The sequence below is a fragment of the Epinephelus moara genome, chromosome 7, assembly GCF_006386435.1.
Source record: "Epinephelus moara isolate mb chromosome 7, YSFRI_EMoa_1.0, whole genome shotgun sequence".
In the NCBI taxonomy this organism is placed as follows: Eukaryota; Metazoa; Chordata; class Actinopteri; order Perciformes; family Serranidae; genus Epinephelus; species Epinephelus moara.
In genome coordinates this window covers 35650212-35677872 of record NC_065512.1, presented here as the reverse complement: position 1 = coordinate 35677872, position 27661 = coordinate 35650212, and the positions used below count along the sequence as shown (strand labels likewise).

General features: G+C 40.4%; 2 protein-coding genes across 3 annotated transcripts; one reads left to right on the top strand and one right to left on the bottom strand.

The window, feature by feature from the left end:
* Positions 1–48: 48 nt before the first annotated feature.
* stk17b (serine/threonine kinase 17b (apoptosis-inducing)) lies at positions 49–15107 on the top strand. The gene is made up of 7 exons (XM_050048162.1): positions 49–633; positions 5203–5415; positions 6717–6855; positions 8277–8403; positions 8930–8978; positions 9318–9497; positions 11709–15107. Exons 1-7 carry the CDS (start codon positions 512–514, stop codon positions 11932–11934), a joined length of 1056 nt encoding a protein of 351 aa, XP_049904119.1. The 5' UTR covers positions 49–511; the 3' UTR covers positions 11935–15107.
* On the bottom strand, positions 14925–27661 carry c7h2orf69 (chromosome 7 C2orf69 homolog). Of its 2 annotated transcripts, XM_050048164.1 has the most exons (4): positions 27517–27661; positions 27046–27350; positions 19413–19651; positions 14925–18415 (listed from the first exon to the last, which is right to left on the bottom strand). In XM_050048164.1, exons 2-4 carry the CDS (start codon positions 27343–27345, stop codon positions 17938–17940), a joined length of 1017 nt encoding a protein of 338 aa, XP_049904121.1. In that variant the 5' UTR covers positions 27346–27350; positions 27517–27661; the 3' UTR covers positions 14925–17937. The 2 variants fall into 2 exon arrangements, with proteins under 2 accessions (XP_049904121.1, XP_049904120.1); XM_050048163.1 differs by having other exon boundaries at positions 27046–27661.

Sequence of the window (27661 nt, the reverse complement as noted above, 5' to 3'; positions counted from 1 at the left end):
TCGCTTCTTTCAAACACAACAATAGTGCGCATGCGCCAAATTGTGACGTGTCGGGAAAGTGTCAAACAGGGGGATGTAAAAATGATCGGAAACTCACTAGATAAACTTACTAAGCTATTAACTAGTCGACCGCAGAGGCAGTTTGGATAGGGCAACCACTGGACTCTGCTGTAGGTATACAATTTATAGTCTAACCGCTTCACTTAAGTTAAGCAGAGGAACATCGGTTTAACTCACTTTTGAACCCGCGACATTGATCGTCGAGCTAACTTAGTTAGCGACAGTTGAGCTAACCGGAGTCGGTAAAGTAACGTTAGTCAAGCTGGACAGTAGCATGGTGACCGGCTTAGTTAATATTAACATGTAACCAGAGCGAAGCTGGCTCTGTTAACGTTAGGTAGCTGCTTAGGTTAGGTTTGTCGTCCGTCTTTCATTTACTGAGCGTTCAGCACGGTATCCAGCCCCCGGGTAGCTGGCAGCAGGTCTGATAACGTTACTAAAGGAGAGGAACATGTCTCGGAGGCGGCTGGATAGTCGCAGCGGGCCAGCTGCGGGGCTGCTCAGCGAAATTCAGACCCCAATCAGCACGGATCCGGTGGAAAGTGTGTATGAAATCACCGGAGAGCTTGGAAGGTGAGTCCAACTGATAAAACGGTTGTCCCCTATCATGGTCCATGAGAGTTTGAGAGGGTCTCCTCTGGGCATAATGCTGTCTACAAGAGGGTTAAAAGTTGTTCAGTTATGCACTAAGTTATTATACTAGGATGTCAAAGGGTTGGGAGATATCGAGTATAATGTTTGTATTTGAAATTAATCTGGATGTTAATGTGAAGCCCAGCTGGTATAGACATACTAACAGGACAGTTGTATTATAAAGCTTGACAACTGACAGTGCTGAGAAGAGTCTTATAAAACCAACAGTAAGGAAAGCCTGACTGAGACTGTCATACTAGTCGATTTTTATTTATTATAACAATCAACTCAACGGTAGGTTGTATGCCTACTACTATTAAGTATTTTAATTAAAAAAAATTATGTGTATATGCCATTCATGAGCCTCTACCAGTGTATTGATACATAGTTACAAATGACAGTGAGTCTCTGTATTATTGAAAGTGAGACTAAAAGATACATTGTCAACACAGATTTAGACAACTTTAAACATGAGAGTAAAAACACAACAACTGCTACACATGTGGCAACAGATACAGTTAAAGCAAGACTGAACAATATTCTTCGGCAAATATTAATGTGCCCGTTATCTAACCAGTCGTAATAATGTACATTCAAGTCTGCACTGTTGCTGATTTCTGTATTTGCATACATGAATAGCACAGATCATGTATTTCAATGCACTTACTTTGAGTGCATTTGGACACAGGGCTGTAAGCTTTAACCACTATAAATACACAAGCCTTGCAGTGCCAGGGGACCTGACTCGATCGTGCTACAGTAGACCATTGTCATGTGTTTGGCACTGTGTTTGTGTGCCATGGCAACAGCTGATGGTTGATGATCATATCCTAAGATATCTGAGGTGTGTTTGAAGTAATGTGTCATGCAGCATGTACTATATAATTCAGATTTCAAAACAGGAGGAAGGAAACAAGCGCATGTGGAAACCAAAGTTCAGAAAGAAGAAATGGCACATGCCACTTCTGTTCACTTATTTGTAATTTGTCAAAACAGGAAGTTCTGAGGTGCAGTACTTTCAAAAACATGAGGGCAATTCTAGTTCCACTTGGACCCCCAAAGGAATTCCCAGCTTTGGTAGACAAAGTCTTAAATAAATAAACAGTAGAAAAATTCTGACGGTGCTTACCTATCGCTTTGTCAGGCTACAACTTTCAGCTATATTTATTGTCAGTTAATCTGTCAGTATGTCTTTATGAACTTGGTTTTTCATGCATTCATCAGTATTTTCTATATTAATATTGTATGAAACAACTGTGTAACATGACGGGACAGTTGTAGAATTAAGAAGACAGTAACAGAAGTCCAGTTTTAAAACTGGTTTTAGCTCACTGTTTTGGCTTTACAGCCTGCACATGTAGTTAATGGTGAGTCTCAGACACACTCCACAACCCTTGTAGACAGCTCTTCACAAAACAACTTTATATTACCTGCCCAGCATCAAAGACAAAGTGAGCATGTAGCTGGTTAGCATCTCATTCAACAAGCTTAAGAATCATAAATGTTTGGTAGACCAAACCAGATGAAGATGAGTTTACCGTTCACAAGGAGTGTTAAAACAGGTTGTACAATGTCACTTAGCCTTGTCAAGAAAAAAACCCCCATAATGACATCATCAGTGCTTGGAGACTACAATTATTTTTACAGAGAGTACAGTCAGTAAGTTATTGACAAGAGGCACTTTGAAAGGTGTGGGTATTTACCGGTTAGGGAGGGTAATGCCTGTCACAATAACTACTTTTGGTTGACAGTATATTGTCCTGGAAAAATTGCAATAAACAATGTTACTGTTGTTTTACCACCATGTTATGCCTCTGATTATAATGATGATATATCAAAAAAATCAATTAAACCCTCTCAAGAGCAAAGAAGTTTTAGTTTTAAAGAATATTCGGAAATCGGAATGGGAATGTGAAGAAAAAGATTAAAATATCCAAATTAAATAGAATAAAACCCTACAATCAAAACAATAAATAAAATAGACCCTTAGGTCCTGTTAACAAAACTTGCACTTAAATATCAAGCATTTGGCACAGGGGTATAAAGACTCATTGATTAACAGGCAATGTAGTGCCGACCCATGCTATTTAGTCAGGCATCGTGCTGGCTGAAATGTCGGTGACATTGTTGTGTAAACAGACACACATGTAAACAGAAGGGCTATATCGCACAATATATGGATATGACCTCAATCATTTTTGCTGATAGTTGTTGATAAGGTAATTATTGTGACAGGCCTGCATTGCATATTGGGAATTGTAGGATCAGGCAGTTTTGGAGCTTGACTCTTATTACGGACTTATAGACAGATTATCCCAGCCCCTGCTGCTTTGATTTAACCCTTTCTTTCTTTCTTTCTTTCTTTCTTAACATGTCACTTTCAAGTCCCACAAACTGAAGCGTAATACAAATTTCCTGGAATGCCCCTTACGTACATAATTGCCCCTTTTAATAATAATAAACAATATAATTAAAAGTCAAGAATAATGACAAATGCCCATTACACATCACCTTACCCTTAAGTGATGTCATGTGATGAGGAGCCAGCATTTAATTTGCTTAGTTTATAAATGGCTGCCAGATGCCACAGGAAGACATGAACATTTATCATAGTATGGGATATCATGCTGTGCTATCAGCTTAGACAAATTGGTGCATATCAAATGCTCAAACTACATGAAATTATATCTTTTAACAGTGATGGGTGGTGCTGCAGAGGAGTGGAATAGTTTAGCACCATTGTTCTGTTCTTTAAGAGAAGTCCTTCTGGGTCTGTAACCTTCACAGTCATTGCTCTTTGGTTCTTGTAATGAAGTTATTTTTGGATTTAAATTGTTTTTCTTGTGTCGCAGTCATTGCAAGGCCCTGTGGAGAAGTGTTTCCACTAATTGCATATCAACTGAATACAAACTGTTTTCTTTTTTTTAGAGAGAGGAAGTTAGTTCTTCTTGTTCAGGTATAGCTTAGGACATAAAGTATTAAAAAAAAACAAAAAAACATAGACTTAGTCAATATTATGTGTCATAAACACCACATTAGCACTCCGTGTTTTTGATCATTCTGTACTGTTGAATTTTTGGTTCTCAGGTTCATCAGCCATGATGAATTATGACATCTAAATCTAGTAGATTGCCACTCGACTTGTATCTTCCCAGTCTTGAGTGACAACTCAGCAATTTCACCATTGATCAAGATATGGCAGCAGCATTAACACCAAGCTGTTGGGAATGTACTGGTTTTAGATAACACACAGATGCTATCTAATGCCTGTTATTGTATAACACCATTGTCCCAGTGCTGCAATCATTTACAAATAGCCATGTCATGAAGGCTGGGAATATATAAGGGGTGGAAATCACCAGAGCCCCTCAATTCAATGTTATCACGATACTTAGGTCACGATGCAGTATTAATGCCATTTTAAATGTTTTGTGTTGGAATAACATATATTGCAATGTATTACCATCTTTCAACTGCAAATGAATTGGGATGCACAATAATATCGGTACATCATTGGTATCGGCCACTATCAGCTTTAAAATGAACTATCAGAATCAGCCAGTTTTCTTATTTTGGACAATGAATATTACATACACAGAAAAGCATTGTATTTCATGTCTCCATCTGGTTGTGGGCCATCACAATAAGTGTATGTATGCATAATATGACATTAATTCCACTACAGGAGAGACTTGATCACCACAATTAGGTGGGGGAAAAAAGTAGATATATCAATATTGGTATCGGCTATTGGTCAAATGAGTTGTTACATATCGGCATATCCGAAAAAATCCAATATTGTGCATCCCTACAAGTTAAGTAAAAACTTTAGCAACATCTGCTTTTATCTAGTAAAGTTTTCAGTCTGTTTATCTCTCTTTAATTATATTTATTACAGCAACGTGTATTAAGTGGACTGAAAAAGCAATTAGAATGATCTTTCTAAAAGGCCACTAAAAGGGAAATGTTTATTTGCAATATTAATACTTTATGTAATACAAAATCAATACTTGGTATCCCTGTATCGATACAGTATTGCCATGCAAAATATTGCAATACTATGCTGTATTAATTTTTTCCCTCACCCCTAGAACATACAGTAATTTTATTAATATCACTTATTGTATTTCATTTTGAAAATATCATGGAAGAAACACTTTGTCCTCATTTATCATTATTAAGTGACTAAATTTAGTTAATACTACCCAGGCTGCCTTTGCCTCTCCTCATTACCATCCACTTTTAATGTGAGAAACATCAGCTTGACAAGTTGAACTTTGATTTTCTATGTCTCAGCATTTATTGTGAGACATATTGAGATTGAACTTTTTCTTAAATTACATATTACCCAACCCATAAATGCAAAAACAGGAGAAATCAAAGAAAAATGAATCAAATATGGAATAGTTTGACTTGAGGATCCCAGATTCTATTATATTTTGTTCATGAAGCTGATTTGTGTCTGACTAAAGGGTGCCCATTAACCACATGTCCACTTTCGCTTCCTAGGGGGAAGTTTGCTGTGGTCAAGCGTTGTGTGGAGAAGGCCACGGGGAAAGTGTTTGCTGCCAAGTTCCTACGGAAGAGGAGGCGAGGTCGAGACTGCCGGGCAGAAGTCATTCACGAGGTGGCCGTCCTGGAGACAGCCCGTAACAACGCCAGAGTGGTCAACCTGCATGCTGCTTACGAGACAGATCACGACATCGTCTTAGTGCTGGAATAGTGAGTTCACAAACAGAGCCAGTGACATATTCCTTCACCTTAAATTTATATATGTTTCATAATACATAATCATCTTTAAACCACCCTAACACTGACTAAATGTTTCCACCACAAACAAGCAAAAACATGCACCAACAGCACTATGATCCTGTAAATGCCTTTTGAAGGGCAAAGTCCTGTTTGTCCAATCTTGAAGAGCTGCTACGCTCACTGTTTTTCATGTAATGCTCATGCTTCCTAACAGGTTTATCAGGATTTGTTTCAAGACCAAAAGGCATGTTAGCTAAATCACTACACAGGTTGAGCTGAAACTCCACATCTGAATAACCCGAATTGACTTTTTTTGTACCGTCAAAACAGAAACTAGGTGTGAGACCCAGATTGTAAATTAGAATACACAGGGGTTGTCTTGAAGTGAATCACTCTGTTTTTCTAACCTCACCTTTTAACACAGCTTCAACAACTAACTTTGTTGATCTAACACAGCCTGGACAACTGAACAGAAAGAGCCTTGAGAAATACCCAGTAACCTGAAATGTAATAAAATCAGGTGAACTTTGTACTCTTTGTCCCAATTTAGGGCTTTGTGTCAACTTTGGCTGCTGCTCTTACCTACAGTGCTTTCAGTGAGTAAGCAGGAAGGAGGCAGCTTTTTTGCTCAGTAATACTTTGCCAGGACATGTAAGATCAAACCAGTGCCCCTCTGGCTGTGGGTTTGGCGGTAAAACCGCTTAGCCACCTTGCAATCATGTTTTCTCAATTGTATACACTATATTTCTGTTTCTTTTGTGAAAGTGCATTTACTGCTAGCTCACCAAGCTCAACTGAGCTAGCTATTGTTACAGCTCAGCTGAGGAGGACGCCATTAACGTTTACATCTTGTGCTGTCACAAGCACGAGCCTCTCGTCCATGAGCAGATTCACACTTGCTTCTACATGGTGAAGTAGTTGGCGGGTGTAGTTTGGCAGAGAGAAAATAGTTCCTACATGAAACTGCCCACAATGAGGTCTGAGGATTATCTTTAGTAACTGGGTCATGATCTCTAAAAAGAGATATTGCTGTTGAGTTTTTCAAATATAGTAGCGCCATCTAGTTATATTGGAGAGATGGCAGACATCTCTACAGCCGATATCTCCAACTCACCAAAACAATCTAGAGGAAAAGTATAGTTTTAATTTTTCAGAGTCACAGAATTGTGTGGTATTACTGCCTTTGGACATTTTAGTAGATGAGCATTTCATGAACAGTGTGTGTCTGTGTGTGTGTCTGTGTGTTAACAGTGTGTATTCTCTTTGCCCAGTGCTGCCGGTGGAGAGATATTTGACCACTGTGTGTCTGAAGAGCTGCTGCCAGAGGCCCAGGTCACTCGTCTGATGAGGCAAACACTGGAGGGAATCCACCACCTCCACCAGAGCAACCTGGTGCACTTAGATCTGAAGGTCTGCACACACACACACACACAGAAAATCACATGCATTAATGTAGCTGGAGTTGAGGGAATCTATTTTTACATGTTCACTTGCTTCACCACAAACTTCCCCCTTAAGTGCTTGGCTGTGTATTTTTTTTTAGAGCAGTTGTGGACTCAAAACCCCAATTTCCTTGCTTCATGACACAGTAAAGCCTACAACTAGGATTTTAGGTGGTAACAGAGCCCTTCACCCAGGGCAGATTGGGAAAGCAGGTTTTAAAATGGGTGATTTTTACACTTCTGTAACATTAGCCCTTTTCGCACAGAGATTACACTATAGGTCTGTTACTAAGTCGCTTCTTCATGCTGCCATTGTATTTTTACACAACAGCAACACCACCATGCTGCTCCAGTGTTTGATTTTAGACAGCATGCCAGCATCACAGAATCAAAATAGGCATGACAGGCATGACATTAACTGCGATGGCCCATAGTGTGACGTATAACATATGCATCTGCAGCATTTTATAAACAATAACAATCACATTAACATGACAATAACAATCATTTACTGCTGCTATGATACTGTGGCTGATCTTGTCCTCTGTTCGGAGGGTAAGGAGCTCCCGGACCTCATTGTTTGTCCAATTTGCAGACATTTTTGGCTGCTGTTCCTCTTCTTTGAGTTAGCCACTAACTGCTATAAGCTGCTTTTTAAATATCCCGTGGTGGGTCGCATACGTAACACGTTATCAAAATGTCACACCCATGTCGTACATGATCCCGTCCTGCTGGCTGTCCCATTTATACAGACCTTGTTTCGGTGCTGTTACTACCACCGATGCTGGCTTAAAGGCAAGACAACTCTATCCCCCCTGCCCTCATACCTTTTATACAGACTGGCGAGGCAGCATAACAGACATGAAATTCCCCTCCTTGAAGAGGCAGTGTAAAAGGGGGCTGTGTAAATGAAGGCTTTGTTACCAGGCCACAGTTGTGGATGGATCCTCATGTTTAAGGCATTTACAATGAAGCCAATCTAAACTTAACTAGCGCCAGAAATTTTACATGGCAATTTATTTCCATATACAGTAGATGCTGATTGGCTTCATCATCACCAAATACATTGGTGTGTTTGGTGTAAACAAAAGGAGAAAGTACTGAGTGTTCTCTTGTAGAGAATGATACAATAATTGAGTAATAGCAGTGTTTACACAGTGTCATATGGTCAATATATTTTCAGCACTCAAACAAATAATCACGTTACAGAAAGGTAAACACCTCTCCCCTGGAGAGCAAAATGATAGAGAAAGTGTTCAAAGGGAACTTGAGCTATTTAAGTTTCACAATAAGTTTTAAGTGTGACTTTCCAGTAGTGCGACTTTCCAGTACTTTCCAGAGGTCTCTCCGTGATGTTCACCATGTGTTTCCTCTTTGTTTCTTTTTTAGCCGCAGAACATTCTCCTTACCAGCCTGACTCCTCCAGGAGACATTAAGATTGTAGACTTTGGCCTGGCACGCAGATTGGGTGCGGTTGGAGAGCTCCGAGAGATTCTTGGCACACCTGAATACGTGGGTAAGGTGATTTTCATAAAACATGCTTTGATTTCTCAAAGACATCAGACAGGAGCAGCCATCACCAGCATAACCACATGAAAGCTAGTAAGAGTCAGAAAAACTCATCTTGAGTGAAACCTATCTTGTGTAATGCTAATGAAATGCCTTTGTAGGTGTCAGAGAAAATAAATACCTCTAGTGTACGACATTAAGTTTTTATCATTAGCATGATTTTCCTATGCTTATAGAGGAAGGCATTACCTTTTAAATACAACCCTGCTGTGACACAGACCTTGAAACCTCGGCCTGTCTTGTTTTGTTTATTTCATGTTTAGCCTTCCCATGTAAATTTTCCTCTGGCAGCTCCTTTGTGGGTTAAATGTGGTTGTTTTGTACATTTCTAAAATAGATAACACAGAAACAACAAAGACAAAACATAACTCCAAAGCCAGTAGTGGTAAAATGAGGTATGCATTGATAGAGGAAATGACAAGAAGACATTCTTGCAATATTGAATGACAAAGGACTTTTTATTTTTCATCCAGCTCCTGAGGTCCTGAATTATGAGCCAATCACAACAGCGACTGACCTGTGGTAAGTCCATTCTTGTTTAAATGACAGTGACGTCATTGTGGTGATTTGAAAGAGCATGTGACCGTCATTTCTATCATTTGAACTCTGTAAATGAAGGTGATCCATTGCAGTGTAAAACCACAAAGTAATTCTGCAAAAGCTAATAGCTGTTTACAGTTTGGATAATTATTTTAGTGGTCACCTTTGTTCTCATGTTTGTGGCGGCCTAAATTATGAAATAGGGCTTTTTTATAGAGTCATTTACTAAATGAGCCACCCTGTGTGCCCTCTGGTATTCAGCCCACAGGCACTCCTGTACATGTTTTCACTGTGTCATTGGTGTATGTGTGTGTTCCTCAGGAGCGTGGGGGTTATAGCCTACATGCTGGTGACGGGCGAGTCTCCGTTTGCCGGGGACGACAAGCAGGAAACGTACCTGAACGTGTCCCAGGTCAATGTGGACTACAGCAGGGAGACCTTCTCCAGGGTGTCTGAGCTGGCTGTGGACTTCATCCGCAAGCTGCTGGTCAAAGCACCAGAGTGAGTAAAAGACAGTGTGTGAACTCAAACTCCTCCCTGAACAGAAACACAGTTAAGTGATTTCGTTTGAGTGAAATCAAAATGGAATGTTAGCACGGAGCTGTAGACAAAAGGATGAGATGGTTTTCCACAAGGCAGCCCCAACCGTCACTTAATATTTTACTTTGGACCAGCTATGCTCCCGTATGAAGAATTCACGCAGATCAGCAGCTGCTAATAACTAACAGCCAACAGCTAATGTTGACTAGTTTCCCTCCTGCTGATGTCAACATGGATTAATAGTTCACAATGTAGCATTATCAGGGAAACAATAGGTGCGTCCCTTAACGTGTCGATAGTGAGTTCACTGCGTCCTTTCATCCCAGCGGTCTTTCAGGGGAGAACTCTGTTCATCCCAGACATGTTTTCTGTTGTCCCTGGGATGACAGGAGACTGTTAGCCTTGAGCCCTGCTTTTTGCAAAATTGATGTGATACAACAGAAAATCATCGGCCACTGCCACCAGTGAATGTCATCTTATTTGCAGATAGGCTGATGCTAGTTGACAAGGCGAATTACAGCTGATACTGATATTTGGCCGATAAATCTGTGCATCCCTAACACAAATATCTTTTTGTTCATATGAATGTGCTGATGAAGCAAGTACACCACCTCCAGACATAATTTCTCTGTTTTACTAAGTTTGGTCACAAATGTCTTAAAATCCATGTTAGTGAGCACGCCTTTTTCAAGATAATCCATCCACCTTACAGGTGTGACTTATCAAGATGCTGATTTAACAGCATTTTCTCTACACAGGTGTGCCTTGGGATGGTCACAATAAAAGGCCACTCTAAAATGTGACAACACAATGACACAGATGTCACAAGTTTTAAGGCAGCGTACTATTAGCATGGTGACTGCAAGAATGTCCACCAGAGCTGAATGTTCATTTCACCACCATAAAATGTCTCCAAAGTCATTTCCCTGAATTTGGCCTTATATCCAACCAACCACGCAATAGAACAAATCAGTTAAAATGAAGAACTGCTGTCAGGTCAAGACCCTATTGAGCACAATGAACTTGCAGATGAGCTCCCTAGAGACGTTTTCTGATGGTTTGTGGCTGGTCTCAGATGATCTTGCAGGTGAAGACACTGTATGTGGAGGTCTGGGGCTGGTGTGTCTACATGTGCTTTGCAGTTGTGAGGGTGATTGGATGTACTGCCAAATTACTGAAAACAACACCGGAGACAGTTTCTGGTAGTGAAATGACAATCAGTTAACGAGCATCGGCTCTGGTGGACATTTCCTGCACTCTGTTTTGCCAATGACATGATCCTTTAAAAACGTGTGACATCTGTGTCATTGTGTTGTGTGATCAAATGTCACATTTTAGAATGTCCTTTAATTATGACCACCGGCAGTAGCTCAGTCCATAGGGACTTGGGTTGGGAACCGGAGGGTCGCCTGTTGGAGTCCCCGTCCGGACCAAAATATGGAGCATGGACTGGTGACTGGAGAGGTGCCAGTTCACCTCCTGGGCACTGCCGAGGTGCCCTTGAGCAAGACACCGAACCCCCCAACTGCTCGGGGCGCCTCACCAAGGGCAGCCCCCTCACTCTGAGATCTCTCCACTTTGTGCATGTATAGGTCCTGTTTGTGCATGTGTGTGTCTTTCAGACCTGTGTGTAATTGACAAGCAAGAGTGAAAACATTGAATTTCCCCTCAGGGGGATTAATAAAGTAAATAAACTTAAAACTTAAACTTAAACCAAGGCACACCTGTGTAGTAATCAGCATCTTGATAAGTCACACGTGTCTGGTATCCTCATGACAGGTGTGGCTTATCTATCTTGGAAAAGAAGAAGTTCTCACTGATATGGATTTTAACAAATTTGTGACCAACATTTGAGAGAAATATATCTATTAAATATTTAAAAAATTCTTAGATCTTAAATAATCTAGTCTTAAACCTGTGAAAGGAACAAAAACAAAAGTAGTGAGTTGAATTTTTGTTTAATGTAGATTGTATTCATACAGGAATAAGTTTGGTCACTGTGGGCTCTTGGAAAGTTTGATTGGCTTTTCTTTTTTTATGTAATTTTCTGTCATTTCTTAGACCAAATGATTCATTGAATAATCAAAAATATAACCAGCATATTAATGGGTAATAAAAATAATATTTAGCTGCAGACTGCTAGAAGTGTTTAATGCTGTGCTCTGACCACAGGGACCGGCCCAGCGCTGCAGAGTGTATGAGCCACCCCTGGCTGTGGCAGCTCTGTCTGAGCCCTGAACCCGCTCCTACCCGCACCATCCGCGACAGGAGCTGCGGCATCAAATGGGCAGCTCTACCCGAGGACCCAGAAAACAAGGAGAACTTCCGTGACTCACCTCACTCTCACGCAAAAAGGTTCCGCTCCGAGGAGGAAACACCCACAGACGGTGACTTTTGAAAAAGCGGGTGGAATTTAAGTGAGCTTTTAAAAAATTTTAAGGCTGTCTGCTACCCACCACTCAGAAGTACTTAGATTGTGTTTCTGTTCCACTAATTTGCAGAATTTCAAGATGGCCCACTCAGACCAAAGATAACAAGCTAAATTTTTTATCTGTCACTGATCCATTGCTGTTAAAAAGTGCGAAAATTGTACAGTATGTCTCAATTAATGCAGTGTGTGTTTAACCTCAAGTATTTAATACCTTGTTAAAGTCTCTGGTATTTTCAAAGGACTTCATAAGCCCACTCTGTGTTGTGTCTGTACTGATGAAGGCTAGTGTGGAGTATTTCTAGGGAAATCTATGCAATTCTCTGGTGCATTTTAAATCTATTTTCTCCAGAAACCTTAACAAAGTTTATAACGTTCTGCCTTAAAGTTTATGGTTAAGTGTTCTTAGTCATCTGTGCTTCAGCAGAAATGTGTGATATCGAGATGAGCACCTCCGCAATGAGGAAGTGTCATTATGTCTTTATTTGCATGTTGACGAGAATTAGGGACAGCTGATCTGCAGCATTATGGGAAACCTTTTGACTGAACCTCTAGGCTCTGTGGTTGGGTTCATGTCATTCAGTCACAATTAAATTTTAGGTTTATAAAACGTGCTGCTGTATTTCACATCCAAGCTGCCTCTCGACTTTAAAAACAACCAGCAGAAGGGCAGAATTACACATGAGTATATAACATTACTTCTATGTTTGCATAGTTTTTCCATTGCATTTTCAACTGCTTTATCCGAGGCTGGGTGGCAGGGGCAGCAGGCTGAGCCAAGTACTTCAGGTGCCCCTCTCCCCAGCATAGTCAAACTGTCATTTTCTCCATGTCCGAGACAGCATGAGGGATTAAATTTAGCTCAGAGTTTTAAATAAAACTCTCTTAAATAACTCCAAACATAGCATAGTCCCCTTCCAAAGAACTGCAAGGCTTTTTGGAAGAAGCTGCTTTGACAGGTAGGCTCAACGTGAGCAACAAACAATGGTATTCATGGCATTCATTTATATCCTTTAGTAAGATAGAAACATGAAACTGTACCGGCTGAAAAAACTAGTGACTCATGCAGTTGTTCACATGCCACACCCGCACTTACTCAAATGATTTCCTCACTGAGCTGTACAGTAAGTTCCTCTTTGTTAAGCAGAAGACGAGAACCATGACTTTAGCACTTGCTTCATAAGCACACGTATGGAACTGATAAGCAAAAGGGGAGCTATTTCTGATAGTCTGTATGTTTGCTTGTCCTTGAAAGGTTCACTGTGTTTCTCACCAAAGCCATTCAGTGTCCTTTCATTAAAAAGCTCCAATAGTCCAGTTGGGTCAGGCTGTCTGAAGTCCTATATTCCTGTTGTTTTCATCTCAGGGCATGCTGCTCACTCTCTGCTCACTTCGTTTTGTATTCTTAATGTTATTCTTATAGGCTTATTATTGTTATTATTATTTATGCGCTGGACTTACTTTATATTTTTATGTAAATAATGTGCTCACATGTCTTATAAGGAAGCGCTGATTGTGGCAGGAGAGGATGATTATTTAAAACAAGCTGGTGTGGTTCCAGTGGAATGAGTAATTACTGGAAATGTTTGACCGCAGTGGGTTGGGAAGATGAAAGCGAGGGAACGGTTTTGAGGTGGTACTGGGAAGTAAAGCGAGAGATGAGTCAGATGGTTTTAGTCAGGAGGAAGGTGACTAAATACTGGAAATGTGTTAAATTGTGTTAAAAGGTATCGTTTTTTGGGATGTAAGTGTGTTTCCCAAACTACTCCTTTAAGTTCAGGTGTGGAGTGTAAAGATATGTAGGCGTGAAAGGCTTTTTAGGTGATGAGAAAGTGGGAACGATGAGAAGAGATGGATGTTTGTCCCAAGAAGGTGACAGAACCACTGTTTAATGTGAAATGTGAGGTGCTGTTGATTCACAGAATTCGCCATCTGTTGTTCACTTTGAATGGAGAAAAAAAAAATCTCACCTCTTGTAAAAGTGCAGTGCTGGCAACTCTGAGTGCTCTTAATCTCCAGCGAAACATTCCTCTTTTTGTTGGGAGGTGCCGAACCAAATAAGAGCACATTGTGTTTTTGTTTGTTGTTGTCACCAGCTGGTACAATGGCCTTTGTGTGTGGGAGATGGGCGTCTCCAGCCACGACCATGCTCTCATCTGTATGCTGTCATCCTTAGAAACTGGAACACCACACTGTAAAAGGTTTTCATCTCAACGAGTAATCTCACTGAGTTTGCAGATTCCACTTGAGCTTGTTGTAAGAATAGATCTGGAGAGTTTATCTGTCTAATAGTGTCAGGTGATTTCTTTTGCTACTGTATGAGGAAATAAGCTTGAATCTTACTTCATCTCAAGAGTTAAGTATTTTCATAGTCTACTCTGCTTTTTGTAATACCTCTCCAAACAGGTGTCGGTGTAAATAATCTTGATTCAGGCTGAAATGATGCGACTTGATACTTAAAGTTTCACGTTTAAATTTGTACAAAAACAAGCTAAGCATTCTCTTTCCTGAAGCATCTGTAAAAACAAGACTTAAAACTTGATGAGCAGCATAATTTGAAGAGAAGACGGATTGTTTTGCGGTGCAGTGATGTCAGAGATCTCACTTTGCAGGATGACGAAATGCTCGACAAAGTGGCTCGTGTTCGCAGGCATTGTCCGTCTGTCACTTGAACATGACTTATGCTGGTGGTGTTGATGTTGTTACTTTATACAGCTATTGTACTGTGTTATTTTCAGCAGCTAAGTCACTTGTGGCCTGTGTGTGTGTGTGTGTTTGTGTGTGTGAGCACTCATTGTCTGAGCGGGAGGTGCTCAGCTCTCACTCAGGCCGTCATCCTCGAGAAGTGGAGCACCAGTAACATCAGGCGACTGATGTCACCCAACATTCCTGTTTTGTTCTGTGTGAGAGTGAAGGCTACTGTAGGTTACAGTCAAACCAGCCACAAGCACAAGCAAATAATTGTTCAAGAGATGTATGTTTATTTTGCATTTTATATTTTTTTAATGTATGAGCATTCTGATTGCATCTGAAATGACTAAAAAAAAAAAGACGTAATCTTTATTGTATTCTGATCAACTGCAAGCTAATATGTAGGCATCACAAAGCAAACTGAAAAAGCTCATTAAAGGTTGTAGAAAATATCTGATGTCATGTCTTTTTTTTTGTTGTCTTGGGTCAGTCCAGTGTAGTGTGTCAATTTCCTGCTCTCTACTTTTTCCACACTGCTGCCACCTGCTGATTCAGGAGAGCTGAAACAAGCTCCACTCCATTAACTAGTGTCAAACACTTTTCTCTGTAGAATCCTCTCAATCACTGGCTGACAGTTAACAGGGCAAAATAGCATAGTGACAATGTATACCAATTAGCAAGCAGGAAATTCAAAATAATGCATGTTGTCTTGGCTGTGCACTTTGTAAACACCTTAAAAGCTTCAATCTTATCTGTCCATTAGAACAGCGCAGCATACAGCAAGTAGTAAACATAATGGAATGATTCGAAGTTACATTCAGCAAAATGAGTTAACAGCCATCAGCGTAGTGCAAAGACGCTATATAAGCTCACATAGAGATCATACAGAGTACATCATACAGAAATTAATACACATGCTGACACATTCCCACAACACTAGCAAATATGTGTGTTTTTACATAGCATTACGTTGCAATAAAAAGAATATATAATGTGGCATTTCTGCCACATTGACAAAAAGAAAAAAAACAAACAGAAAATTAAATAAACCGTATGGTTAATACGTCTCCCAACTTATTTCACTTTTTTTTTTCTTTTTTTTTTTTAAAAGGTAATTAAATTAATTGAAAGGTAATCTGGTATGTTTTCGAAACAAAACTAAGATGTGTAGTGGGGAAATGTCCAATCAAAGAGACAGCAAGTAAACATGCTTTGTTAATATTTGTTATTTGTTAAGTGATGAAGTGTCGAAGAATGTTGTCGATATAATATGAAGTTCATTCTTAAACTAAGAACAACAGTTGACAAAATCTCCCCTTAAGGTCCACATGGTCTTCATCAGCAGATGGAGTTAAAAGCAATCAGCTCCATTTGCTGAAAAAGATCATGTAATATGACTGAAAGCTCCACAACAGCTACAAAATGGACCTCGAGGTGAGACTTTGTTATCAGCTGCTCAGTTTTTTACCAAAAGTGCAGCTACGTGACGTTTTATTAACGAACAGTCCACTATTGGGATAAAACTAAAGGAATGTCAACAGACCAAATACTTGGCTTCATTCTTTGGCCAAACATTTGAGTACAATCAAGAATAACTGCTGAAAGACCAACTGATGACGTCTGAACCTGACACTAACATCAAGTTCACACACTCAGACATTCACAGGTCTAAAATTAGCTCAACACAAGTGCAGGTATAAACACAATGTAATAAGCTGTTCTGCTTCAGCCAAACATACATTAATTAAAAATCACAGCAGAAATTAAAAGAAATATAACACTTAATCTTATACACCTTAAATTAGAGAAATTCCTGCGTAAGCAAAATCCAACTGAAACAACATGAATCATCCCTGTTTCTAAATCCACAGCTCTGCAGCAGCTTAAAGCTTGAGCCACAATCAAATGTACAAAGTTACATTTAGCCTGAAGAATAAAGAAGGAAGACCATTTTCTTACCTGCATATCCCTACTCAGGGCCACTGGGTAGAGTTGGGTTTCTAGTTTTGCCGGTCCGGTCGGGCTTATGAGTGTAAACTGGTTTGATTTGATGCAAACCAGGTGAGCCGGCAAATAAATTGACTGATTGATTGATTGATGTGTTTGTCATCATGACAAGTCCCGCAAATTCAAAAAGTAGCCTACATCTGCAACCTGTGCTGAGGGCATCACAGCACTGAATCCAACTTGTGTTACATGACAATGTGATTAATATATATGTTTACAAGTGCAATAAAGGAGCAACGAGTGTCTTAACAGGCCGTGCACCATTTACTGCCAAGCTGAGGCCGGCAACACCAAGGTCGGAGGAGGGACAAGCGGTGCACATTGTGTTTGATCAGTTGAAAGTTCATGTGTGTTTTTGGGTGACCAGATGAGCCTTGGCAGAGTTAGTCACTCAAGAAATCGAAAACTGCACCAATATGACAACATTTTGGATTCGAAACTGGCCACAAGTGAAGCGGTGCACTGTTTAGAGCTTAACTTTTGTCAGATGCCCTGTTTCTATTTACTCCTGTCTCTTGCTTTAAAAGCGCCATAATGGACGAAGAACAACCGAGTCATGAAGTTGAGGATGAGAATGAGGAGTTGTCTACACAATATCCCCTCATGTCCCTACGAAAACCTTAATAAGGTGTCAGCTAGCTGGAGGGAGATCGCTGGGGAGCTGACAGTTTCTAGTAAATGACCAACTCTAATAACAACCTACTTGCTGCTAGCTATATTTTATATGACTTACAGTAAATATCACAATATAAAATGTGTTTTCTGTTTTCCAAAGTACAAACCTAGGAACATAGCAAGTTGGCTACTTACCCATCTTTTAAGTGGTTACATCTCTGGTTTGATCTGTGTGCACAGCTGACAGGGATGTGGTTTGTTTACATGATGTAACAAAAGTTGATATTTTATGGATTCAATGAGAGCTCCAGTGTTATGTGATGTGACTATGATTGGACGCTCGCTGGCTTTCGGGACACGGTGTCATTAAGTTTCACTTGGAAATGGATGCTGAGTCACATGTGACACCTAGTATTAAATTCAGTACACCGGTTCAGTCTAGTGTCTGTCTTAATATCAAACCACTCTACCACTGGGAGCAGGAGAAAGGCCCCTGGATCATTCAAATTCAGGTCAAGTGCATTTAGCAGTAGAAAGGACAACACACCAGCATCTGTCATATGCTCTAAACTCTGAGCCCTTAAATCAGAAAAAAAATGAGGTAAGACCAGCGAATAAGACAATCTGTACGTAAGTGCTCACAACCAATTCACACCAAACTCAAAAATCCTGGATGACCCTGAAGTGGTTGTCGATGGAGGGGGGTTCGTCTTCAAAGTGCAGCTTCTTACTTGGAAAGGCCCCAAACTCCTCCAGGGTCTTAATGAAGTATCCGTGCTCACGGCCCACCCAGGCCCGCATTGGGTCACACACCTCGTAAGGGGTCACGTGGGCGTGAATTGACACTCCACTAGCAGCGAGCTCCTTCAACACCTGCTTGTTCGTCACCCAGGTCTCGCTGCCTCCCGGATGCCCGCCGTCCAGCCAGTACATGTCCGAGATGCATTTCACAAAGTGCGACAGCTGAGGGTCTGCGCGGGCCCCGGCCAGCTCATATACCATCTGGTTCAGCACCACGCAGCCTTTGCTGAAGCCCACCACAGTCAGTGAAAACCCTGAGGGGATGCTGTCAGCGCCTCCTTGTGGCTGAAGGGGGTTTGGTAGGTTGGCTCGCTCCATCCCGTGGCTCAGCAGGGCCCTGCCATCAGAAATGCTGATCAGACACACTAACTATAACACTTACAATACAGTCACCATGCAGTAAATACTCAATTGCTAAAGCTGATAATGCTGTGTCGAGTCTGTCAGAGGTCATTTAGCAGATATCCTCTTTAGTGTCTCTCAGTCAGTTGTGGTAAGAGTCAATTTGTGACCACTGTTCCTTTTCCCAAGTGCAGCTTTTCGGTTTACCACGAGACATAAGCAATGCAGAAGTCTTTACAACTGATGCTCCAACAATTCAGGCTGCAAATACAGTAAATAACAATTATAATCAGTAAAAGCTGAGGCAATAACTATTTCTAGTATTTTTTTATGTCTGAAAGGCTATGGAATAAGAGACTGTATGCTAAATAAACTTATGGTTACTATAATCAATATTACAACACACTGTACACTACCTGCCCCGCAGACAGACACAGTTAGTGACTAGCTGGTGAACACAGCGAAGCATTGAGCAGCTTAAGAGACAGAAATTTCTATCAGGAGTTGGTAAAGACTAAAATACCTGGGCTCAGCAATAAGGATGGCCCAATGTGGACAAAACTCCAGCTATGCATTGCGCAGTATGCCGCATGTTTGAGAGTAGGGTGGATTAAAGTGAATTGTTTTTCACAACGATTAAATCCAGTATTTGTTGTTATTTGATAACAGCTGATAAAAAAAATTGTACATGGGGCAAGTAAAAATTGAATAAAGGACTTACATCCATACTGTGGACACAAACATGACTGACTGAATAATAACGTTGCTATGTGTCTACTGGATTTGTAAATAAGCAACAAGGTGCTTATATGTTTTCCATTTCAACTTAAAAGGCGATAATATTTCAGTCTTGTGTTCAAAGCTTGTTTCTGCTGCCCCCAAGAGACCAAACTGCACTGATAATGTGCAAATATTAAGGCAAGTTAAAAAAGGAACTGTAATTCAGATTGGCAAAACTCATCAAGTGTTTAAAAAACAAACAAAAAACAAACCTGAGGTGGCTGAATGCTCCAAAGTCAGGTGAGTATGGTGAGTGCTCCGGTGCCCCGAACATGTTGCTCTCCACAAAGTTATGGTAGCAGCTGAACTTGTGGAGATACATGTGGGAGGCTCTGACCACCCACACATGTCGGTCAGGGAAACGTCGGCCCAGGATGAGGGCGACCTGCTCCAGACTCCAGGACAGCCACTGCGCTCCTTCAGGCTGCAGAGCCATCTCCTCCTGGAAATTCTGCACAAACAACACACAGAAAAAGGTTGTTTAAAGCTGCAGTATACAACTTTCACCCCACTGGAACAGCATGAAATATATGATATATACCCATTGTCACTCTGCATCTGTTTGTGTCCAAGAGTATACAGATATGTACATCCCATAATCTGGCAGTTTGCAAGTACACAGCTTTGCAAGATAAAGTTTGGACATCAACTTATCTAGCTAGGGTTTTTGGGGGGGCTTTAAATGGTTAAAACTTAGAGGGAAGGATAAAAAAAGGATTAAAATAAAAATCAAAAATAAAAATCCTATAAAAGTAAAAGATGTTTCTAAAAATCATAAATGTATTTCACTGACAAATGTTGCTTCCACCTCTGAACCAACCAAAGCATGTTCCCTCCATCCTCTCCAGCCATGGTGAGAGTCAGACTAAAAACATCACACACATCAGTCTCTCTCTGACACTCTTAATTAGTTCCATCAGCAGCATCTCCTCAGTCTGCTGTCAGACTGTGACTGCATGAACCTCAGCACAATGACCTCATTCATTTTATTTACATGGAAACATCACTGTGACAGCATCCTGCGCATACGAACGTCTCCTGGCAAATACCAGCACACTGTGGGAATATTAACACATGCCTGGAAAGTTGCCTAATGAATTGCAAATGAGGACAATGAGTAGATGGATTGGGCACTAGAGAAGCTTTGGTAAATGAGAGCAGTTCTTGAATTCTTGAAAGCAATTAAAAAGAAAAACAAATGGGTGACGTTTAATCTTTTTTTTTTTTTTTTTTTTAAACACTTGATTTGTAAGTGTTCCTTCCACATACTATAAAAAGAAGCAAAAGGCCTCTGATGAGACAGTTTTGCATAATCTGACAGCATGATCTGGCAGCTGAGGCTACTGGATGTTTGGTACAGGCTGGAGAGACACTACCTATTCTTTAAAGCAGTTTACTCAGAACTGCACACATGTTCAGAAACACTCTGCTTCTCTGCTGGTCAGCTCTGCAGATTCATCCCACGCACGCGCACACACGCATGCACGCACACACGCACGCACGCACAGATGTCTCGGGGGGAAAACTAAAATGTGCCCGAGTGCTCCCATCCAGAAAAGTTTAGCTTTAAGTGCTCTGCTCTTCAAAACACTTAAAAAAGCATTAACTTCCTCTGCTCTCATGGTCACATCCAAAATAATGGCTTAAGGACAAAATATGTCCTCTTAGGACACTCTGCATTTGACTGTTTGATTGTTTTGTTTTGACGGGGGTTTTTTTGTTTCTAATATTGGTAAATAACTGGAAATGCTGACTTCAGTTTCAAGACTAATGTTTGCTACTCCATGGTTGAAAAAAAGCTTCAAAATATTGAATGCATTAAATAAGTATTTCACGGCTAAAAATACGGTCTTTTCATAAAACTGGTCTGTCAGTGCAGTAGAATGATGTAGATACTAGTGAAAGTGGCGCTATATGACCAGAGAAAACAGAGGAAAAGGGCTGTGGCATTTGCTTTTGCTCCAGAGATACAAAACCTACAAGTACCAGAATGCACTGCGCCATTCCAGATCAATAAACGCTCCTGCTGGTGGGTGACGTAATGCAAACTTGGCCATCCTTCCACAGAACGCGATATGGCGGCCAGCTGGTAACAAATAATTTTGAATTATGGTTAAACGTTAAGATAAAATATGTTTCTGAAACCATGTGAGCTGAGACAGAATCTGTGTTCATATTTTATCAGCACTGCTTAGTTTCACAGTTTTATCAGTTATATCTGCATTTGAGAGAGAGGGGTGAGTCTCTCTCTCTAGATGAGATTCTATACTCTTGGTGTTGGTGGTGCCGTTATACGAAAATACAGAAGGACTTAAAGCAACAGCCCTAGAGCCAGAGAAAATACGCTGGATGACACAATTTGGGCCGGAAATCAGGGTCCGAAATTAAACCCCGCCAAGTGCCAAATGTTGGTAAATTTTCCATTTGGCGGGTTAATCTCCTAGGGCTACCCGCCATGCTGACAGGTAAATGGGTAAATAATCATGTAATAAAAAACAATGCAGAGTCTCTATCATATTTTGGTGTCATTTAGGGGCTGCTCTGCTGTCAGTGTCAGTTTCACAGACACACATAAACTACAGAGGTGTTTTTATGCACGTCTTAACAGTGCTGCAAGCTGATCAGCTGATCTGCTAGAATATTGCTTACGCCAGTCTGCTGCTAGCTTCCATTAGGCTAATGTGTAGCCAAGGGTTAAAAGTTGTCCCCATACTTGTGACAGTAATTAAGTAATAATGCAGAGGCTCTGTAGTCTAAACCAAGATGATAAACTCTTTATTGCCTCCCACATTGTTAACGGCAGCGCATTACGGCTTCACTCCTTCAGCTCTTGACATTGACACTGCATCACTGTTGTCACATGTCTACCAGGGAACTTATTCACATACTGAGGCTGTGGTGATGAGTTGTTTAATATATTACAATTTTTTTTTTTTTTGCTTTGGACTCTACTTTAACTTTGCATTCAACATAACACCTCATTATCTCAATGAAATGTACTAATACAAATGTATATGTCACACAAAAAGGCAATTTATTATTTTGGTCTGTAAAAAATATACTTTTTGGATTTTTTCATCTACCAGTCCTCTTGGCTGGCAAGTCAAAAAGTTAATTTCAGACACTGCAGGAGATGAGCAGGGAGATCTGGGTGCTAGTAGTATTTGTTGTTGTGTTTTTATTGAATCTATTTATAGAAACACACAACTTAGAAATGCAAGAAAAATACTGTCTTAGTTGCAAAATACTATAGTGACACATTAAGAATGGCATGGTAATGAAAAGAGTTAAATAAATATCTGAGCATTAACATTCATTCTTGACATTTAGCAGATAGTATAAGCTCAGCGTTAAACTGATCAAAAACCCTCATTTAGGTCACATGATGGCACCTGGGTCAGCTCCAAACACTGAACAAAAGATCGTGATTGAAAGCTCTGACAACTAGTGAGCTTTGAGCTTACAATATCATTATGATAGACAATAAAATCAAAATAACTAAATCTATCACAGTCAATAATCATTAAGAAGCCGCAAAATATGCAGCCGTATTAGAAATCAGTGATGTATTTGAAGAAAATGTGGCCTGTATGAGCAGCACACCTATCCATGATGATACACCCTGTCCATGTATGTAAACCATGTATCTTTAGATTTGATATATTTTGTTATCAAAGTGATTCTGTCTGAGTTGTCAGACACACTGAAGCAATGAATTTAATATTATGGAGGATACTTGGAAGGCTAAGAGGCCTGTTATGCTGTGGCCAATAAGAGCACCTGTTCCTTCTGTGTGAGTAGGTTTGATTTTAGTGTGGTTCATATTTTGACTCTACAGAAAGGCATCTTACTAGAAGGTTGTTGTTTTTTAAATGCTACACAATCTAACCAACCAAACCCTCAGAAACACCATGCTGCCCTATGCTACATGTGACACATGCAAATGAGAGGAGATGAAGAAAACATCTTGTAATATGCCAGGTGCAAGCTTTGATGCTAGCAGTAGCACTATGTGAGTGAGAAAGAGTAATGGTGGATGAGCTCAGAGCAGAGGAACTTAGCAGTAACATTGTCAAGTGTTAGTAAATGTACAATGTTTCAGTTTGTCTGTGAATAAATGCTGTAGCTCCTCAACATACAGCAAAAGTTCCCATGTCTTGTTTCCCAGCTGCTGGGTGAAGTGAAGGGGGTTAACCCCAAAGTGAGCATCAGCGTCCCCCACCATGGGCTGGAAGCTGAAGCAGTAATGGTTAACACCATATTTACAACAAGGCTTAGAGTTATCTAAATAGGTTTAGAGTGATAGAGCCACAGTCAGTGTGCACTTTAGTTTGTATCATTTGTTACAGTACTGTTACTGACTGAATATAAGTAGGATTCATATTAATTTTTTAATACTGTCAAGCTATGCAACATTATCATATCATTAGCTGCCACAAGCAGCTCTATAAGTTTCTCCGTCTGTCGGTCGGCCCTAGGAGGATGAATTTTGGCATGGAGGACGCGCATGTGTGTGTGTGTGTGTGTGTTTGTGTGTGTGTGAGAAGGTGTGTGTTTGAGACAGCCCCACTCGCTTGCTCACTCACTGATCATTTTCTCACATCCCCTTTCACAATCAGTTGTCACAGGGAGGCATCATTGATCTAGTGACACGTGTTTGTGTGTCTGTGGATGCATGAGCATGTAGATGCATGCATGTACATGGTCACAGCTATTGCAAATTTGCGATTGTTGGTATGCTATTAATATTATTATTAACGTAATCAATCATAAGTTTAAATGTACACCATGTATCATGAGATAATGTAGTAAAAGTAATGGGTTAATGTCACGAACATCATTATTCAGTCGCATTGCATGGTGATGCAAAATGTTACATAAATATCAAACATGAAGTTACAACACACGAGCCCACAGTGGACACCTAGTCTAAACTACTAGCGTCCTGTCATGTTTCATCTTTATAAAATATTTCATATCTTTTGGACAACACATTTAATATTGATTATTTTACTGTAACATAATATGTAACATAACACATCTAATGCAGTGATTTTAAGTAAAAGTATTTAAAGATTTAATTATAACATGCAGGAATGTTGGTATTGCACACATGAGACTAAGACTATTAAAAATAAGAGAGGTATTGTAGTGCTCCTGCTCCAGTCTTGAAGGGCATCTTTAATTTTAACAAACCACCAGATGTCACTGCACTTGCTGAGTTTGGCTGTACTGACCCATTACTGTTACACAGTTTCAATTCCTGGTGTTCTGTGAATGATGTTGTGTATGTTTTCCTCTTTATTTTATTTAAAAAGCTATTTTGAAACACTGAGCATGTTTGTATTTCACAGCTGCCTGTGTCATGATACATCACGACAGTAGGCAGTGTCTTATTACAGTGTGTTATTGTCATTTATTTTGTCATTCCTACCCATAAACTCTTTGCACAGAGGAATTCTGGGAATTGTAGTCTGGTCATTTTCCCGCTCAGATTACCATGTTCAGTTTTGTCATGTAATGTAGTGCTTCTTACACAAAGCTGATCCAACTCACAGCTAAAGGTGGCATAAATACAGCAGGTGCACCATCTCCCTGCAGCGTGGTCTCCAATTATGGTCCTCTCTTCTATGCGGTATCATAGCTGTACCTGTGTGCAATATACTCTGCTTGACATGCTTTCACTTGGCACTGGAAAGTGCTTCTTTAATATAAAATTTGAGACTTACTCCTGAGCACTAGAGAGTCTCCCCCATACAGTATAAATAAACCTAACTTGATATCAATGCAGCTAAAAGCAGCCAAGTGCGACAGGGTCAAATATCGGCCCTCATCTCTTAAAAACCTCTCTCAGACTTACTGTTTTCAATCTCCTGTATGATTTTTGAGCTGCAGATTTTTCGTACATTGTGACAATTAATAATAATTTGTGCAAAATTAACTACACACTACTAATCTCAATGCAAGCAAGCCTAAATCTCTTTCCCTGTGTATTAATAACATGCAGGTGATTCTTTGGGTTTAGTGAGTTGTTTTTATAAAGCAGTAAAACAAAGAAGGAGGAGTCTGCTGGTGACCTTTCCTGACACCCATGTGATGTTACATGCTGTAAACTTTTTTTTACAACTGCAAAATAAATGATCATTACCTTGTAAATGTCACAGGGTGTTTAGCTTTCATATACATGAGCCAGGTGGCTGAACATTCAAGAAATACAGCTACAGTGACACAAATTGTGTAGGGCCTTTGAGAGAGAGTTGAGGTTTTTTGAAGTGGAGTTGTATGGGGTACTTATCCACAGATAGTATATTACATACAGTAGATGTCAGTTGGAGAAGCATGCTGGAGTGTTGACATGGAAGCTAATAATCTACTGCTGTGGAGCGGTCAGCAACAAAATGTATTTAAGCCACCTAAAAAAATCAATATCAGGATAGTGTACACTGTATTCAGAATTCTTTCATTGCTTTACCTTAATATCAGTGAGTGATTTTCACAAAGTGAAGCCATCATATCAAAATCTTTAAAGCCAGACTCCACTGAGAAAAGCAGTGATTTTGGTATTTAAAGGGTTGGTTCACATTCACCAGAGTCACACACAAGCTAGTGATGGAAGCAGCAGCTCCCATGTTTAGCAAGCTTAAATGACTGTTTCTGTCAATGGAATCTGGTGCTTTTGACAAAAGCACAGATGGGGAACTGAGACCGTTAACAACTTCCTTATCAGAACAGGCTGTTTTATGGAAAAGTAAAGTAGTGAAAATGTTCTCAACATGTTCTACACTTAATCTGATATTGATTCTTTGGAGGTGTGACTTCTTAAGGTGAGGGAAAAATAATTCTAGTTGTTGACCCCGATCCACAGCAATGCATTGGTTAGCCTCCTTGTCAGACTCCAGCCTGCTTCTCCAAACTGGGAGCATGCCGACCGACATCTACGGTACGTAATACACTGACTATAGATAAGTACCCCATACACACCCCCCTCAGCAAGGAGACACAAAAAGGGGTATTTGTAATGTGACTTTGAAAAGTACCAGTGTGATTTAGCAAACTCAGACTGCTGAAGCCTAACATCAGCTTCAGCTGAACTTCAGAATGTTTTTTTTTGTCCCAGACATTGTCCCCATGGTTGTGCACTAGGAGAAGCTTGTTTTACTTCATTTTCTAAAATATGTTTTGTAGCGGACCCCATCCACAGCAATACATTGCTTAGCTTCTGTGTCAGACTCCAGCCTGCTTCTCCAAACTGGGAGCATGCCGACTGACATCAACAGTATGTAATACACTGACTATAGATAAATAGCTACCCCATACAACTCCACTTCAAAAACTCTGAACTATCCCTTTAAATTGCTTGAAAACTGCATGCACAAACTCAAAAAAGGAAAATATTAATCACCATAAAATGACACAATACATAATTTGAAACACATTTCTCAGGAGGTCAGTATGTATTTATTAGAGTGAGTCTTTGTAAAGTTTGGTCAAGGATTAAAAAGTTTAGTGGGTGTGATCCACACCTTTCCAAATCACCTGTGTAAAACATTAGCTGCTTTTACACATTGTCAGGTGGTCAGAGGGGTCACGACCGTAATACTTATCTGACTTCATCGAGCTACTATCTCCTTGTACTGTGTGACTTTGAGCCCCCGCACAGGTTTTATTTACCTATCTGTGTTTACTGTGGGTGTCACCAAATGGAAATATTATAACAACCCCGTCTCAGTAATAACTTTAACTAATGAAAATCGTTCAGTTAGGCCAGTCGTCATCCTTTTGTTGGAAATCTGAGATCAATAGACCCCACAAGCCGCATGTCTAAATACCCTCCATCACACTCACCTGAATATCTCCGTGAAAGAACACAACATGCCTGTTGCTGCTCTTCTCCTTTGGTTCTGTAGCAGTGTGGCCGTCTGTATCAGGCCGGAGGAGCAGCAGGTCGTTAACTCGGTTCAGGTCGTATCCTGGCACCGCGAGCAGCTTCTGGAGCCTGTGTCGCGGGAAGCCTGAGTGTGCATCCCGGCTGGCCGATGCGTGTAGCCCCCGGGATTCAGAGGATGTCTTTGCTGCCACAGAGGTCATCGTTCTGGCCACAGATATCAAAGTGATGCCCACCGCAACTGCTCGAGCGGCTAGCATTGACTCTAAAATAAGAAAATGATTTGGCGTTTTCCTTCTCTACGCACTTACTCCATGTTCCTGCTGCTGCTGTCAGCTAGCTAACTAACGATAGCTGTCTCTGTTAGCATCTTTATCTTAAGCTAACGTCAAAACAAACAGTCTATGTGTGGCTAGAGCCCAAATACTTACAGTTGCACCCTCTGCTATATTCGTCGTCTGCCTCACATTGTAGCAGTTAAACAATAAACTCACACATGTATTTAATTCTGACAGTTATGGGTGTTTTTGTCCACGAAGAGGCGCTGTTTGTCAAAGCTCACCTACCATCCTTAGC